This window comes from Copidosoma floridanum, unplaced genomic scaffold (assembly GCF_036245765.1).
Source record: "Copidosoma floridanum isolate Cflo_tuat_1 unplaced genomic scaffold, Cflo_Japanese_pri ptg000001l, whole genome shotgun sequence".
In the NCBI taxonomy this organism is placed as follows: domain Eukaryota; kingdom Metazoa; phylum Arthropoda; class Insecta; order Hymenoptera; family Encyrtidae; genus Copidosoma; species Copidosoma floridanum.
This window is the reverse complement of record NW_028321878.1, coordinates 4,443,179-4,458,831: the sequence shown is the minus strand read 5'-3', so window position 1 is coordinate 4,458,831 and position 15,653 is coordinate 4,443,179. Positions and strand designations below refer to the sequence as shown.

Sequence of the window (15,653 nt, the reverse complement as noted above, 5' to 3'; positions counted from 1 at the left end):
ATAGCTCGTCGCCTCAACCTCCTTTTTTTTCCCTTCTCTCTCGCCTATGAAGATAATCATCGCGCACGAAGTACCTACACAACATTGCGCTAAACCAAAGTGCGCGTCGACTCGCTTCCCAAGGTTGAACTTTGCAAAGAAAGCAGTGGCTACGAAAAATTACCCGCTGGAACATGTGCGTAGCGAATACAAGTATATACGCACAATAAAAAAATTTATACCGTGGATTATGATGATTATGAATTTTGTACCAATTTTTTTTTCTTTCTTTTTTTTTTTTTAATGCTTACCTCGTGGTTATTTTTACGATTGACTGTCGGAATCTTGAATAAAAATATGAGCGAACGCGCAACGTTATGTACCCTTTATTGTTTTTTCCGTTCATACATATTATGTTTGCATATTAAAATTTCCTCATGCCACTGACGTTGAATGAAGATTTTTTATTATTCCAAATTTTCGGTCTAGAGTTTTGTCAATTTTGATCGAATTTTATTTATTTCGAACATAAATTTTTTCACTCTCGCAATTGCAATATCCAATACGAAAAAAATAATCATTTGTGACGGTGTAGCAAGTTACAGCAGTAAATACTTGTCAAAGTAAAAAAAAAAAAGTTTCTCTGGGTTGTACAAAGTTCGCGACATTTAAATGAAAAAACACTTTAATTTTAATTGCTCTATTCACACAATTTTAAGCAGTTATGGCATTAACAACTGTGCCTTTGAATACAAGCTCAAGATTTAAGGCACGAAGTGAATAATTAAATTTGGTCACGTAGGAACATTTACCAGAAGAATCTCAGTGTTGAAAAATTCATCGAAAATAATTCCACAGCTTCGGAAGGATTTTTTCTTTGTAAAATTCCATAAGTGCAGCAGCACAGCTCCACCCGACCCGCAACTACACCTTGATCTTCAAAATTATGCAACAAAACGCGAATCCGTAAAACTCACCTCCCGCTCGCACGTGCGCTTAACAGCAGAGCACGCAATCTCCAGAAAACTCAATGTAAAAAAAAAAAAAAAAATTAAGACGCGAAAGTGACACTTTTTCGTTTTTACACAATCGACCGCGAGAGCGGCAGTTCTCGACTTTTCATCTGCACACACGTAAGTTACAGGAATGTTTGAGCGACAGAGTTGCAGCAGAGTTACGTGCGACAAACGGAGCGAGATTTCGCGCTCACGAAAATACTCGATGCACTTTGTAATCTTATTCTCACATTTTTTTTGGCACTGCTTATTTGCAAAGTTTCGTTTTTTTTATTGCTAATTGGGAGATAACGCGACGAGGATGAAAATTTATGTACACATACAAGAAACTAAATAACACGTATTTACCCAAGATTTTTTACCGTATATTAGTAACGTTTTTCATTCAAGATTATTTAAAACCCACGCACTTTGTTAACTAAAAATAGCTAGTAGATTGTAAGGAAAAAGTAGTACCAATTTTTGTAAAAAACATACTCAACATTTTATTTAGATTTTAGATATTATTAACAATTAGTAGAGAAAAAACTTGAACATTTTTTTTTCAATGTATTACAATTTAAATTACGAATTTTCGTGCTCGTTTGATAAGTTTAAATTTTCGGCTTTCGCTTGTTTGGCTTTTTTTAGCCTGTCAATTTTTTTTTTCATAACCATTGTACCTGAAATCAAAAATCATTATTCGTTAATTTAGTACGAAAAATACTAATGACGTAACATGCATGTTTTTTCTTTTTTTTTCGTTTTACTAACAAATAAGCGTTTGCCATATTTGTTTTTTAAGAGACGTCTTTTCAGCTGTCTTCCTGCATAAAATGTATCACATTATTTTAGCAGTAGTGACTTGAAGTAGTAAATAAAATTGTGCCTGTACCTTTGATTTCTGAAATTACTTAGAATACTTTTCAAGTGGAGCGACTCCGATGAGGGAATGGGAAATAACCACAACTCCCATGACTGTGGGTATATCACATTTTTTATTAGTACCATGAATAACTGGAACAGTGTTTAAAATCAGTTTGGATTTATTTTAGTAACATAAACCGTGCGGTAAACTGAAATTTCTTTTATACTCACAAAAATTAAACGTAGTTCAAGAAGAATGACGGGAAAAAATAAATCTTCGTATCTTAAGTACAATTGATTGAAAGGAACTGATATCACATGTAATAGCGTATGTGCTAAGCATAAAAAGGACCTGTAAATTGACATGAGCTTGAGTTTTTTTTATTTTTATATCAATTAACTTTTCAATCATGCGTAGATAATGTAAAACTCTTTACCATACTAAAAGATAGTATAAGTAAGGAAATCTAGGATGAACCTTTTTAAATTCTTTATTATGCATAAGGAACTGCAAGTAGCTTAATCTAAAGATATCCGATAAGAGTAAATGAATGGCGTGTACTGAAAATATTTCTATTGCTTTTGACTGCAAACTGTAAAGTTTAGTTGACATTAGTATGACAGTTAAGGCCTTAAACTTTTTGTAAAGTAAAATAAGTTTACCTTCTATTATTGATCCCAAAAACGGATAAAGTTAAGAAAAAATTTAAGAGCCCTTGAAACCAATTTTTATCTACAAGTATCATGATTCCACTGTAATGAATGTAAAAACTCTTTATGATTATTTCCATCAGATTATCCTTGGGTGACGAGTTCCATAGGAATTTCATGCATAAAATATTAATAGCATTAAATGTAAGGCTCCATAACCCATCAGCATATCTGCTCCTAGATATTAGTGCGATGCGTTCACTGCGCAAGTAATGCTAGAATCACGTCGAACGTAAACATTAGTGATTTACAGTAACAATTTTTTTTTTTTGGTACTTAAACACTCACATCAAGGCACTTTTTATAGACTGGATAAAGGACGGTCCATACAAGCAACATGTTTACAAATAACACTCTCTCCCTGTGAACGTAACTTTCTGCCGCCATAATATCATGATTTTCCTCATGCTGTAAGCTGATATGTGACGAAGCGTCGGGTCTCTGTCCATTTATATATTCCAAACACAGTAAACCTAATAAATAGGGTGACATACTTTTCCCAGTTGAAATTAATCTTCTAAAATTATAGATTCAACATTATAGCTTTGCGTGAAATAACTGTGCACACGATTCAAAGAAAACGCTCTTACCACTATCGCAGCATGTCAAAACTATTTTAAGTGACAATTTACGAGTAATAAATTCACCATCGTAACATCAATATCAACGCCATGCTTTGAATTAAAAATATACAATTAAACCTGCAATGCACAACAACAACTGCAGTTGTTGCACAAGCAGAAGACGCGAGAGCTGAGTGTAGCAGACTGCATTTTTTAACTGAACGATACCAACGCAGCTGCCAAACAAACGGCGAAAAGTAGAACTAATGTTGAAGCCCGCGAAATTCAAAAATACTATAATCATTTAGATAAATAAACGTGAAACTCATAATTTGCTGAGTAGCAAACGATGAAAAATTTTCAATGCTAATGAGCGCTAAATATAAAGTTTTTTGAGTCTTACGAGGAAGCAAATTTTGAAAAGTGCATTGCATCGCCATCTATCGTATGTGCAAATAACAACAATCAAAGTGGAAAGTGGAAGAGAAAAAAAAGAAGGAAAAGCTGAAAAACAGAAAAACAACCTAACCCCGGAATTTGCAATGAGTGCAGTGTGACAACTTCTGCAATGTTGATCGTTTCGATTTTACAACGCCCACCGGATCCACCTCCAAAGTATTACTTTACTCTGCCACGTGCATTTGTTACTCATCACATCTGTTCGTGATAAAAATAACTGTACGTACGCATCGTATGATTAGTCACACATCAACCAGTGTATACAATCTGTAAATCGCTATTGTAAGTATATTTGCACCTACAAAGTATCAATCAACTTGTTGATTGCAGCGTCAGTAATAGCTCTGGGCGATAGCTAAAATGCTAATTTGAAGGATGAACCTGGACTAGCTTGTACGTGCTGTTGTGCTATATGTTAACAAGAAGGTAAGTACTCTGAGATTTACTTAAGTATATGGGTGCAAATGGCAACATAACTATATTTTTTGCTTTATTCGTACTTGTGGCTTCTGACAGGTTCGTTTTGTTGATTGTGCCGTGATTCATTTGCTGAACTTTGAATAAGTGTGCAAAATGGACAAACTGAGGAATTTCTTTAATGGAGAAGAGGATACTGCTGATGAACAAAATGGAATTATCGATCAGGTAAATACTGAGGATTTTTCAAACAACTCTGGTAAACTTTTATTTAAAACTTCATTTGTATATTAAAATACTCGGTTAAAAATACAATAGTATGCGCTTGATAATATGTTATAATAACTTTTAATGCAAGACTGATGTGGATTTTGTGGTAAGATTTCAAACTATTGTACAAAACTTGAGAATGAAGAAATTTTAATATTAATTCACTATTATGTTTATTAGATCACCGACAATTTTCAACTAAGCAACAGTACTAGATTCAAAGGATTCGTTGCATGCTTTGTCATTGGCTTTCTACTGTTTATACTTGCTTCGTTTCCACTGTTCTTACCTGGAGGTGTTAAAATTTTTGTTATATTTTATACGTTTGGAAACATTTTGTTGATTGCTAGGTAATAATTTTACTATTTTGTACTGTAGAATATTGTTATAGATAAATTTCATAGTGTAGTGTTAATTTTACAGTACTTGTTTTCTAATGGGACCAATAAACCAACTCAAAAAAATGTTTGCGCCAACAAGAATCATTGCAACTATATTGGTATTTGTTTCTCTTGGTCTAGCGCTTTATTTTGCACTAATAGTGAGTATTGTTCATAATTTATGTTTATCGTTTAAAAATATTATGTTTCCTTAAATTACTTAATTGTTTTATTACAGCGAAGAATAGCGATAACTTCTTTACTGTTCATTATCATCCAGACTTTGGCAATGTTGTGGTATTCCTTATCCTATATACCCTATGCAAGGGACGCTGTGAAAAAGACTGTTGAAGCATGCATAGCGTAATATTTTGAAATAACATTTTTTTTTTTTAACATCATGCCTATTGTATAAGCCTTTAAATACTGTTATTTAAAGTACTCTTAAAATTGTCTAAAATTATATTAATGTTTATACGTATGCACTTCTAAATGAGTAATAATTGTGTCCAAATAGTGCCTAAATATTCACATTCTTTAAACCTTGGATTACGTGTTTTGTGGAATGTGAATTTACTTGTAACATATTTTTTTAATCACATAATGTTAAATAACACTGTTTTATTATGAAAAAAAGTTATAAAATGTTTATTAATGTGTATGAACTAAAATATGTAAAATACTATTTACACACAAATGTAAGAGTGCATTTTTTAAATCTACAGAGTTATTTACAAATATTCAAGTTATTCTTGCACAAATACCAGTGTATTTTGGTAAATATAGGCGTTGCTACTCGTGTGAAACTTATACTACACGTGCGAGAAATCGCCTTTTTCACACTTGGCGTAAATAATTAAATCATTATTGTAACTATAAACTTGTTACAACACATATTTTGTATTATAAATAAAATTTGATTTATTTTTTTAAGTTTTATGAATCATTTTAGTTTTATAGTTTGATTGAATACTCACGATGTTACAGAAAAATATAATGAATGTAAAACGAAAGCTACAAGTTAAATATAAGAAAAAAAAGTTATTTTTATATCAAAATGGCTTCCAATTCCATTTTACAATTCAAGTACATGTTGCAAACCAAATACTTTCAGAAATATGTAAATTTTTGGTAACATGTGTATTGTACTTATTCATAAAATTTACAACTATTTTTATGTCAAATAACACAAATGTTTGTACAGCATTTATTTTGAAAAATAAATCATTTTAATTAAAAAATTAATTTACTTTTAATCTTTTAAATTAAATTTTAATTATTATTTATTCCAGAATCGTTGGTTGCCCGACTGCTGCCCGAGAGCCGCGATTAGAGGCTCGCTGGGCCTTATATATAACCTCGTCCCCCTCCTGTCGATGGTCTCCTGCTGAGATCACCTCGCTGTTGTTGTCAAGGGGGGTCAGTATGATAATATGCCCTGCATATCGTACGTAACAATCAGTTTTTAAAGGCTAGCGATAGGCAGGGCTAATTTTATTCAAATCCTCAGCCATGTATGAGCTGGATTTAAACTCCAACTAAAGTGCCATTTGTTTTTGTGCTGAATATATTGTGTTTTGGCAAACATAACCACTTTCTCAATGTCCTGTATGTTTTCACTTGTAAAACAAACATGAAAAATGAGAGTTGACATTTTTTTACAAATATAAAATTTTTTAAAAATAACTTTTCGGCCCCATTATGAAGCCAACGATCACGATAAAATTAATGGTTTTAATCTCTGTCTGGTTCACATTTTATATCGTGACAGGTTTGTAATTATTGCCTTTATCCTTATTATACAGTTTCATGTTATTTCATTAGACAAGCAAAATTGTTTACGTAATAAATTATATTTTATGTCTACCGAGTATCATACAACTATTGTTTATCTAGTAAATTTTGAAAATAATTTCAAAATAATGATTTGTAATAGGTAGTACACATTATAACAGTCACAAGAGTCATCATCATCAAGAAATACATCCTACTAACATAAGCACCAAAGAACTAAGGAAAGTGTCGGAGGAGATATTTAATAAATTTTCCAATAACTACTATCGATATGCAAATATCAATGTACAAAACAAAAGGGATGCTCCAGATGCCAAGGATGAAGCTCCAGAACCGTAATAAATTATCATCATTTCTATTCTTATTTTTCAATTGTTAGTGTTAATGTTACTTCATTTTGCATATGTTGTAGGTTGTTTAATGCACCGAAGGACTTGTTTAAAATGAGCCTTACCATAGATTTACTGTGCAAATTGTATGACAACTATGAAATTGATTCCTTGAAGGCTGAAGACATAACGTCAAGCGAAACAGCAGAAGAGGATCAATTTATCGATGCTTTGCTCGAAACTGACCTCATGATGCATACTATGGACTTCTTGGCTAAAAAAGAATATTTTTCAAAAAATCACGAGGTGTACAGAAATGTTCTGAAGAAAATATGGTTCCACCCATATGCAAGATCTAATGTTACGAGGGCAGTGGGAAGCTCTGGCTTCGAACACGTTTTTGTGGTAGAGAAAAATCGTCACCACATCACTGGCTTGCACAACTGGATATTCTTCGCATCTCGGGAATACGACAACAAAGCCAATTACTTGGGATTCATAAAAATAAAACGACTAGCTGATGTAAGTTCATCGGCGTAATTTTCACGATCGGTTCACGAGTACTTTTTAAAAATTTTACTTCTATTTGTTCATCAGAAAGCAGCCGTGATGAAGTTCTATCTTTCCTACATGAATAAAATAAAATTATCGTCCATGTTTGTTGGAACTCCACCGGAATTCGATTTCGCTCTCTATACACTGTGCTTCTACGCAAGACCAAGTAAGCCCTGCGATGTTCTACTAGGAGGTGAGAAAATCCGGATTCAATCTTACGTTCAACAGGCAAATGACGATAAACTGGTTTCTTCGGCGTACCCTAGAATTTAATAACTATTGGTTTCAAATATATATAAAACTTCTTTTTTATGAGAGCATTTTTTATCGCGCCAAAAAGGTTTTAAAAAAAACTTGTAGGGGTTTTACGTATTTCTTCAGTACAATTTAGAAAAAACTATACTTTTCATATGGATACTGATATTACGTGGTATAACGGTAGAAGCATCTTGAATAAGTAGAAACGAGGAAGAGCTGATTAACTTGTGTTCATTATTATTGATAAAAAGCTTTTTTTATGATGGTTACTATAACTCTTGAAAGATTAACTACTCAAAGTGGTTCAATTTACAATGTTCAGTATTAGCAAAGTGTATTTTCATGTATATCTTACTTAACAATAGTTGAAGTATTTTTCTTAAGTACTGAATAGAACACAAGTTCGTAAGTCTAAGTAGTATTAGGTATTTCCGTAGGGTTTCGAACAAATTTTCAAAATACTGTAAAAAATTAAATTTTTCGATGTGAAATTTTAGACAGTTTAACTCATAATTTTTTCACTACTTATTTTCAAATTGAGATACCTAGTACAAAACCATTTTGGAGTATAAGATCTGAAACGTCCTCGTGTAAATAAAAAATGTCACTTTACGCCCCACAAACTATATTTAACATGTTGATAAATTATTACGTATTTTTGTATCTGCATTTCGAGTTTCAACAAAAATAAATAATTAAACAACAGAACCAACGTGAATTTGTTTAAAATCAAAGTTATCTTGAAGCTCAACGAACATTTAAGCCCTTCGACCGCGGAAAACCCAAAATTGTCCTTTTTTTTCTTCATTGTGACAAAAATACGACAAAACGTAGTTGCATTGGAACGTAAAATATAATGTTGGATGAATGCAAAAAAATACCATTTTTACCATTACTAAAAATCCATCCTACTACGGAACATATTACACGATAAAACCTGCCGATGGAACAAGGATCATGTTAAACAAAAAATAGCTATAGCTACTGTCTTAAGGTACGAAACCCAATGAGAAAAAATATTGGACGGGCAACTGGGAGCCACGGTTGCAATGCTGGAGTTGCAGAACGTTCGAGAAGTGTGTGGGAACGAGACGCACAATCAACACCCACACATCCATATACATAATACACGCCGTTCTTTCTCTGTCTATACCTTACTCTGCTCATACTAAACTAAACACAGTCACGCACGCGAATGATCACTTGTCGCTCACCTGCTGGCACATCGGAAACTCCGATGTAAGAGGGAAGGGTTAAAGGAGCTCAGTGGCAATATCCATATTCTCATCGCGACTAAAAATGTAGGTACTTGCCGTACTTACCTGAAAAAAAAAAATAAAATAAAAAAATAAAAAAAATAAAACATTGATCGCGCATGTGTCCATGTTATCAGGCACACGTGCGAATTTTCGAATAAAGCAAAAGCCGGCACGAGTATATTTCACCTGCACGTCTTTTATTTGTGATCAAGTTTAGCAAACAGCAACAACAACAATAACACAAAGGCGTGCTCCAGTCAAGAAGTGCCATACAGTTGGTGGACGCAAATCTTTCCCCCGTACACGCAAGTAAGTAAAACGTAGATAAACGTTTACCACAACTCGGCTTTTAACTCCCTCAAACCTTCTTGATTCACTCCAACGTCTGGTACACGTTTCGGAGCAATGAGAGCCGGTGTTATCTCGTTCTTTGTCCAAACGGGGGAGGGGGCTATTATTATTTTCGTCTACGAAGGTGACGAGACGGATATTTATAAGCGAATCTCGAGCGACAACGGCATGGATATGTGACATAATGTATAAGAGAGATGTGTAGCGCGCAGGAGCTGCTAACGGGGGGTTTTGGGGGCGAAAAGCCGGCTAGTCCCTTTTCCCCGTCTTTCTCTCGAGTGTATGTCACGCTGGGTATAGGTTTATGCGTGTTTTCTAAGCCAATGCCGCTGCTGTGGGAACAATAACAATGTGCTATAACTCGTTTTTTTTTTTCAATTTCTAACGAAGATAACGTTTTTATTATTTTTTTATGACAATTGAAATTCATCATGACGACATTTTCGTTTCAATTTTTCGTTAGAATCAACACTTTAAAATTGTTGTATTTATCCGTACATACTTACCACCTCGTATACATTTTACACGCATACGATAATCGATGACGTTACACGTCACAGTTAACAGCTGGTCGGAGAATAGTGTGTATGTTTCCTGTATTGAATATAAATAAGTATATATACGTCTGCACCCACACACTTTTTCTTCCGATCTCGATTTTCCCCTTTACCGTGTTCTAATATTTTCTTCACAAGAAATTTGGCGATCGTCCAACAGTTATGCTGGTTTAGTGTTGTTTCCCCAGAAAAATTTCAATTAATGTAAAACTTTTTAAAATTGTTTTTTATTTTAATTAATGGCAGTTATGTTTTGGAAACTCATGTCTGAAAAATAATAATTCCCATGAGAACAGCTGTTGTAAGCATGTTATTTTTATTGCATGTGCAGTTTTTTCAGTTTTATACCATTTTGCATAACTTGCGTTTTCCAATAGCTTACCAATAATTTACTGCACCTACGAATCACGGAATTTTTTTTGGAATTTACTTGTTGAATTTTGCTGTGTTGGCGTTCGTATCGCCTGCGATTTACGCCCGTTTATCATATTTCTGCAACACATAGCTTTCCATCGGAAAAATTTGTGTAATCACTTTATAGATTTTTTTTTTTTAAAGAAAATTATTAATATATGAATATCTTCGAATCTAAGGACAATACAAATATTGTTTCGTTGCAAACAGTACTAAATGGACATGGATTAAATGATTCAAAAATAGTTAGTCATTCATTAGCGGACAAAAGGCTGTTTATCGATATTTTAAGCCATTTTCGTGGATATAGACTTTATTTATGAAACTGACCAAATCAAATAACTAAAGAAACATTTCGTAAAAGCAACATTTCATCTTATTTTTGCATTCGTGATAAAGTAACGGTAAACTTATTTATTTATTTAATTACTAGTTCAAATTTTTCCAAGTGATTAAAATCTGCACAATGAAATTCACTCTTAACAGTGAATCAGTAGACTTTAAGAATATTTATAAACTATCATTTAATGGCAGAGTGCCATGAAATTAAATATCTACGATATAATATGAGTCAAGATTTATGTAGAAAACGAACCGTAGATGTCTCATAAATTTCCGATCGTGAAAGTAGCGTTCACTTTCATTCATTCCTTCACCTACCTGTTTTAATAACATTTAGTTTTGAATTTTTTAATTTCTGGTAAATTTAACAAAGAGCAATGTTTTTTGTGCCTCTGCATAAAAAATAACATGGTAAATAAAAGATCCAGCATATTTGTCCTAGTTTTTATGTTTGGACAAATCATCTGTTGAGAGCGATGAGGAAGCACAATAGGAAAAACTCCCAGGTACGTTCTCAATGTTGAGCAGCGTTTCGTTACTCTTGAGCAGACAAGTAAGTACTCGAGTGTAATCTCAATATAGATAAACACACTCGTAACTAAAAAAAAAAGAAATTTTTTCACACATCGTATTTACTTATTACGTTTTCGATTTTGATTTTTTCGTGTTAAATGCATTGGTATGATCAAAATGATTATTACTTTATTTTCAATAATTATTCGATTTTTTTGTGCAGTCAAGTTGTAAAAAAATGTTTTGAATTCCAATATTACTTTGGAATTCCACATCTTATTTGTAATGCTTCATATTTATTTGTTATCTATGGTTAAGATGGTCTTGCATAGTTATTACGTTTGATTATCAAATAAGTACGCACTCCGTCGTATCCGTCAAATGTAATCTGTCACAATACTAATGTGTACCACCAATCATTAAATTAACAATAATGGATGTAATTGTTTTATTTGATATTACAATTCTCAACTTTGTCCATCGGTTTAGCTTCCGTTACACTGTAACAAATTACGTAATCATCGCGTGATGAAATTATACACTTGCTTACGTAATTATCTGCGATTAACGCCAATGAATTCCAAAATTTGCTCTTGAATCAAATAAAAAATATCGTTCAAAATTTTCGTCTTCGTACTACTGTTCACTGTTCGTTAAGGTTTGATTGTTTCAAATGTCTGTAATTAGTAACAAAATTCGAACCTTCTTCTCAAAAACCAATCCCAGTAATTACTGGTTTTATTGGATGATGAGTTTAAAAATCAGATTTTTAAAAAGATTTGGTAACTCGGAATCTGAGACTTTTATTTTTTATCAATACGAGGTAGTAAGCAATGATATTCAGAGCAAACGCTCTACATAACGATTTCACCAGCGTTTAATAGAGTTCAGAATCGATTATTGTCAGTTTGTTTAACTCATCCTGTAGTATCTAATCTCATTTGCACCGAATTAATTTTTACAGACTACTAGTTAATTAGGCGAACTACACTTGAGCGTATAACCCCAAGGTTACTAGCTAACGTAACCCACAGTAAATTAAATTTCAATATTAATTTTAGAATTTTTTTTATTATTTATCAGTATTTGTTGTTAATATTATTATTATTATTAATGATACTTTTAATTATTAAAATTCCTCCCATTAATTTCCTTCATAAGTTGTATAATACAGTTACGAAGATTATATTGAATAGATCAAAGCAGGCAACGCGTTTATTGCAAGCACATGTTTATGACCGTGCAAGGTCTAAACATTTTTTTGAAAACATATCAAAATTGCTTTGTTTTCTCTCGATTTTTTAAAAAAGTGTCAACATTTTTGTCGAGATTTTTGTGTCAGACACACAAGTGATAAAATTATATTCCACATATTTGAGGAATATTAAATTATTCTTGTCATCCACTTTCAGGGAGAAAAAATAAAACCGATCGCTCGTGTGCAATATTGCTTTTCAAGTACCATCTAGCTTTATTATATCACTTCTTGACTCACGATTCCCTGAACGCTGATGAAAAAACGATCGTTACATGCTGGGCAATTAAACTCCTGAACTCTGTGATACCGAACGCGAGTTTTCCTGCCATTTCCCCTCTTGTCTTCTTCTTTCCTTCATTTTGGAAAATAAAAATTAAAAAAAGAAAAAAAAGTCCCGCGAGTAGTGCACTTGGTGGAACTCGTATTAATCATGAGATGCTCACGCGCGGAACAGCCTATCGACGTATCGTTGCAGGGATCAAGTCACAATCTTACGCCGCGCTAATTATATGACTTTATGATTATTGTCTATACGTAACGCAATTCGTTGAGCTAAGAATTGTGAATTTTGAAAATCTGTGCATGATCTCCGATTTTGTTTACTTTTCCATCTATTGGCGATTTTGATTTTGTTTCAATAATACCTACGTCACTAATACATCGATTAGCTCGCTCACTATCAAAACTCGTTCGAGGTGACGATGTTTACGAAAATTTGTGTATTTTTTGTTTTTTCCTCATTACAATTTCGATAAAGTAGCTCAAACTGAAAATAAAATCTCTAAAAAAATAGGTTTATCAATCGGCAAATATGTACATTTTTAATTAAAATTAAATTAACACGACTCAACGGATTATTTATGAATTTTTAATTAATTAGATTTTAAAAATGTAAATACTTAGTTACAGCCTGCATAATATTTTATCCGAAAAAAAATTTATTTATTTCTTGTAACTCAAAATTGTTGCGTTTGTCATAAAATATCCAATAAAAAAAAGGCAGTAAAAAAATTTTCTGGATAAATAAAAAATGATTTTACCATTTAAAATTTTAGAGTGACACTGCAGAGAAAAATTGATGAACTACAGGTATATTTCATTAGGTTTCAAAACTTTTGCACATAGTACATATTTGTAGAAGTTCCATCGACAATGACGTAGCGAAAAAAAACTTTTTATTTTTTTCGAATCGCAGCAGTAAAAGTCGATGTAAAAGTTTTGTCAACTCTTTTTTCTTTGATAAAACATCAGGTTCTAATATAAAAAGAAAATTGTCCACCAATTTTAAATTGGATGTAAATCACCCGAAATAGCCGGAAACTTGATTACATTACCTACATCCAACACACATCATAATTATCAAAGTATCAAATAACATTTACGATGTACTAGAAAATTTTGTTATCTTACGACTAGTATAAACTTGTGGGTAGTTACACTATTTGTCCCCTCAAAGATGTAAAACACCACCACGGAACAGTCCTGAGAAAAAAGCAAACGGTGAATGAAACCATTTTACAAACCCAAACAAGACGAAAGAACTTTTTATCCAAAGTAGATAAAAAAAACTATGACATGTGGTCTAGCCAATGTGTAAAAAAAAAATGTTCTGAACAAGAAAAAGAACCTCGCGTTATATCAGTGGTATTAAAGTGTTTATAGCCAATTCACGTGATTTTACAATTGATACTTAGTAGACGATTTAGGTGTACGTGCGTTTCCGCGTCTTATCAGCAAGCTCTAGTGGAATTTTTGACACCGCGTGCTCGCATGCGCGTCTTAGTTTTGAAAAATCACTCAAAGTAAATAACGACTTGGGTTTGAAAGAAAAAAAAAATATTAATGTCCCTGGAGGAGGTGAATGGAAAATTTTTCTTTTCCACGCAATCAATCGTTTGACAAATGATTTAGGAATCTACCAAAGTAGATTATTACTGTAAATTCATATTTAATGCACGATGACTCAATAAAGGTTGTAATTGCTTATTTGAAAAAAACATTCAAAAGGTTTTGTGCGATTTCCGATCTATAAAAATTCGAATCCGGAAGTTTTAATTCAGTTCCTTGATCATTTCTGTAAATATAAACGCAATCAAATTTGTTTCTGGATCATTAGAATACCTACATAGTCAAATTTTTTTCTGGCCATATTTTCGTGCAATATTTTATCTGATATACTTTATCCGATCTTCGAAATGTCATTTGCCCTTTACGGTAGCGCGCTAAAAAAAAAAAAAAAAAAAAAAAATTGATTACTGTTCGTTGACACGAAGTAATGAAATTATTTTAGAAGAAAAATCTCGAGTTTCTCAGTTTTTTCTCATATAGTACTGGTACTAACAAATACTGTTCGAATGGAAGGATCATGAGACCAATGACCGCTTATTTTCTTTTAAAAGTTTCAGTTTATTGTTTTCTTTCAACCAGAGTTAATATAAATTCTAGTGAGAACAAAAACTAGTAGTTAAAACATTAATGTTATTTTTTAGATACATACCAGTAAAAAATTCAGTGCCCCGGATTATTCAATTGATGTAGTGTAAACCAAATTGACTGTGATTCCTAATGATTATAGGGTACAAATTCGCCCACGCTTTCCATTGACCCGAGAACCAATTCCGTGATTTTGAGAACTAACTTGACAATGTCTTTTATTCCCACGTTACGATTGTCATCTTCATTAATGATTAACCGAAAATAATTATCGTCCATCAGTCGCTTGAAAATTTTCATGCCTACAAAAACGAGGTAAATATGAAAAGTAAATTACTCTCGCAACTAGTTTCTACGTTAGATTTGAAAAAACAATCGTCATAAACACGTGAGTACAAGCACGATAAACCAATAAAGCATGAAGTTGACACTTTGTACTTGTAGTAAACATGATATCGGATTATATACTGTACGCACCGGGTAACAATTTAATTGTTTTTTTTTTCTTTTTTTTTTTTTTTTGTATTACCAATGTCATTGTAATCACCCCCTGCGCCTACAAAACTGTTTGTAAAATCAAAAAAATGAAAGCTCGGCTGCGTATTAGAGTCGGTGGATCGGCGTCGCAACCCACTCTATTGACAGCGAAACTTGTACCGGAAGCGAGAAAAGAAAAAGAAAAAAAAAAAAACACCCACGCATTGGCATTAATCACCAATTTCTAAAAAGCAGATGGTAAACGTCTAATATTTGTTGACTAAGAAGACGACGGAGAAGCGGCTTTTCTCCCCCTCTGGCGGCGATAAGACTCGCTCACAAAAGCGCGAGAGAAGAAGCGAGACACCACCGCTTTTGACGCGATAAGAAGATAACTCGGCCCGGTTTTTTTTCTCTCTCTCTCTCTTGCTCTCTCTCTGTCCCTCTCGGTTTGGTCGGCCAAGGGGGAGGA

General features: G+C 32.9%; 3 protein-coding genes across 6 annotated transcripts; 2 read left to right on the top strand and 1 right to left on the bottom strand.

Annotated features, from left to right (window-relative positions):
• Positions 1-1,519: 1,519 nt before the first annotated feature.
• On the bottom strand, positions 1,520-3,252 carry LOC106642773 (uncharacterized). Of its 3 annotated transcripts, none has more exons than XM_089591814.1 (8): positions 3,143-3,252; positions 2,841-3,069; positions 2,505-2,767; positions 2,279-2,434; positions 2,073-2,193; positions 1,870-1,991; positions 1,749-1,801; positions 1,520-1,657 (listed from the first exon to the last, which is right to left on the bottom strand). In XM_089591814.1, exons 2-8 carry the CDS (start codon positions 3,042-3,044, stop codon positions 1,560-1,562), a joined length of 1,017 nt encoding a protein of 338 aa, XP_089447940.1. In that variant the 5' UTR covers positions 3,045-3,069; positions 3,143-3,252; the 3' UTR covers positions 1,520-1,559. The 3 variants fall into 3 exon arrangements, with proteins under 3 accessions (XP_089447940.1, XP_014213124.2, XP_089447947.1); XM_014357638.2 differs by having other exon boundaries at positions 1,870-1,952; XM_089591821.1 differs by lacking the exon at positions 1,749-1,801 and having other exon boundaries at positions 1,567-1,657.
• A 383-nt stretch (positions 3,253-3,635) lies between these two features.
• On the top strand, positions 3,636-5,878 carry LOC106642797 (vesicle transport protein SFT2A). 2 transcript variants are annotated; one of them, XM_023390161.2, is made up of 7 exons: positions 3,636-3,793; positions 3,905-4,000; positions 4,091-4,219; positions 4,350-4,367; positions 4,442-4,611; positions 4,685-4,802; positions 4,880-5,878. In XM_023390161.2, the coding sequence occupies exons 3-7, from the start codon at positions 4,148-4,150 to the stop codon at positions 5,006-5,008; spliced, it is 507 nt and encodes a 168-aa protein (XP_023245929.2). In that variant the 5' UTR covers positions 3,636-3,793; positions 3,905-4,000; positions 4,091-4,147; the 3' UTR covers positions 5,009-5,878. The 2 variants fall into 2 exon arrangements, with proteins under 2 accessions (XP_023245929.2, XP_014213154.2); XM_014357668.2 differs by lacking the exon at positions 4,350-4,367 and having other exon boundaries at positions 4,880-5,875.
• A 143-nt stretch (positions 5,879-6,021) lies between these two features.
• LOC106642801 (endoribonuclease Arlr) lies at positions 6,022-7,838 on the top strand. Its single transcript, XM_014357676.2, has 4 exons — positions 6,022-6,412; positions 6,578-6,770; positions 6,848-7,286; positions 7,362-7,838. The coding sequence occupies exons 1-4, from the start codon at positions 6,343-6,345 to the stop codon at positions 7,590-7,592; spliced, it is 933 nt and encodes a 310-aa protein (XP_014213162.2). The 5' UTR covers positions 6,022-6,342; the 3' UTR covers positions 7,593-7,838.
• The last annotated feature ends 7,815 nt before the right edge of the window (positions 7,839-15,653 follow it).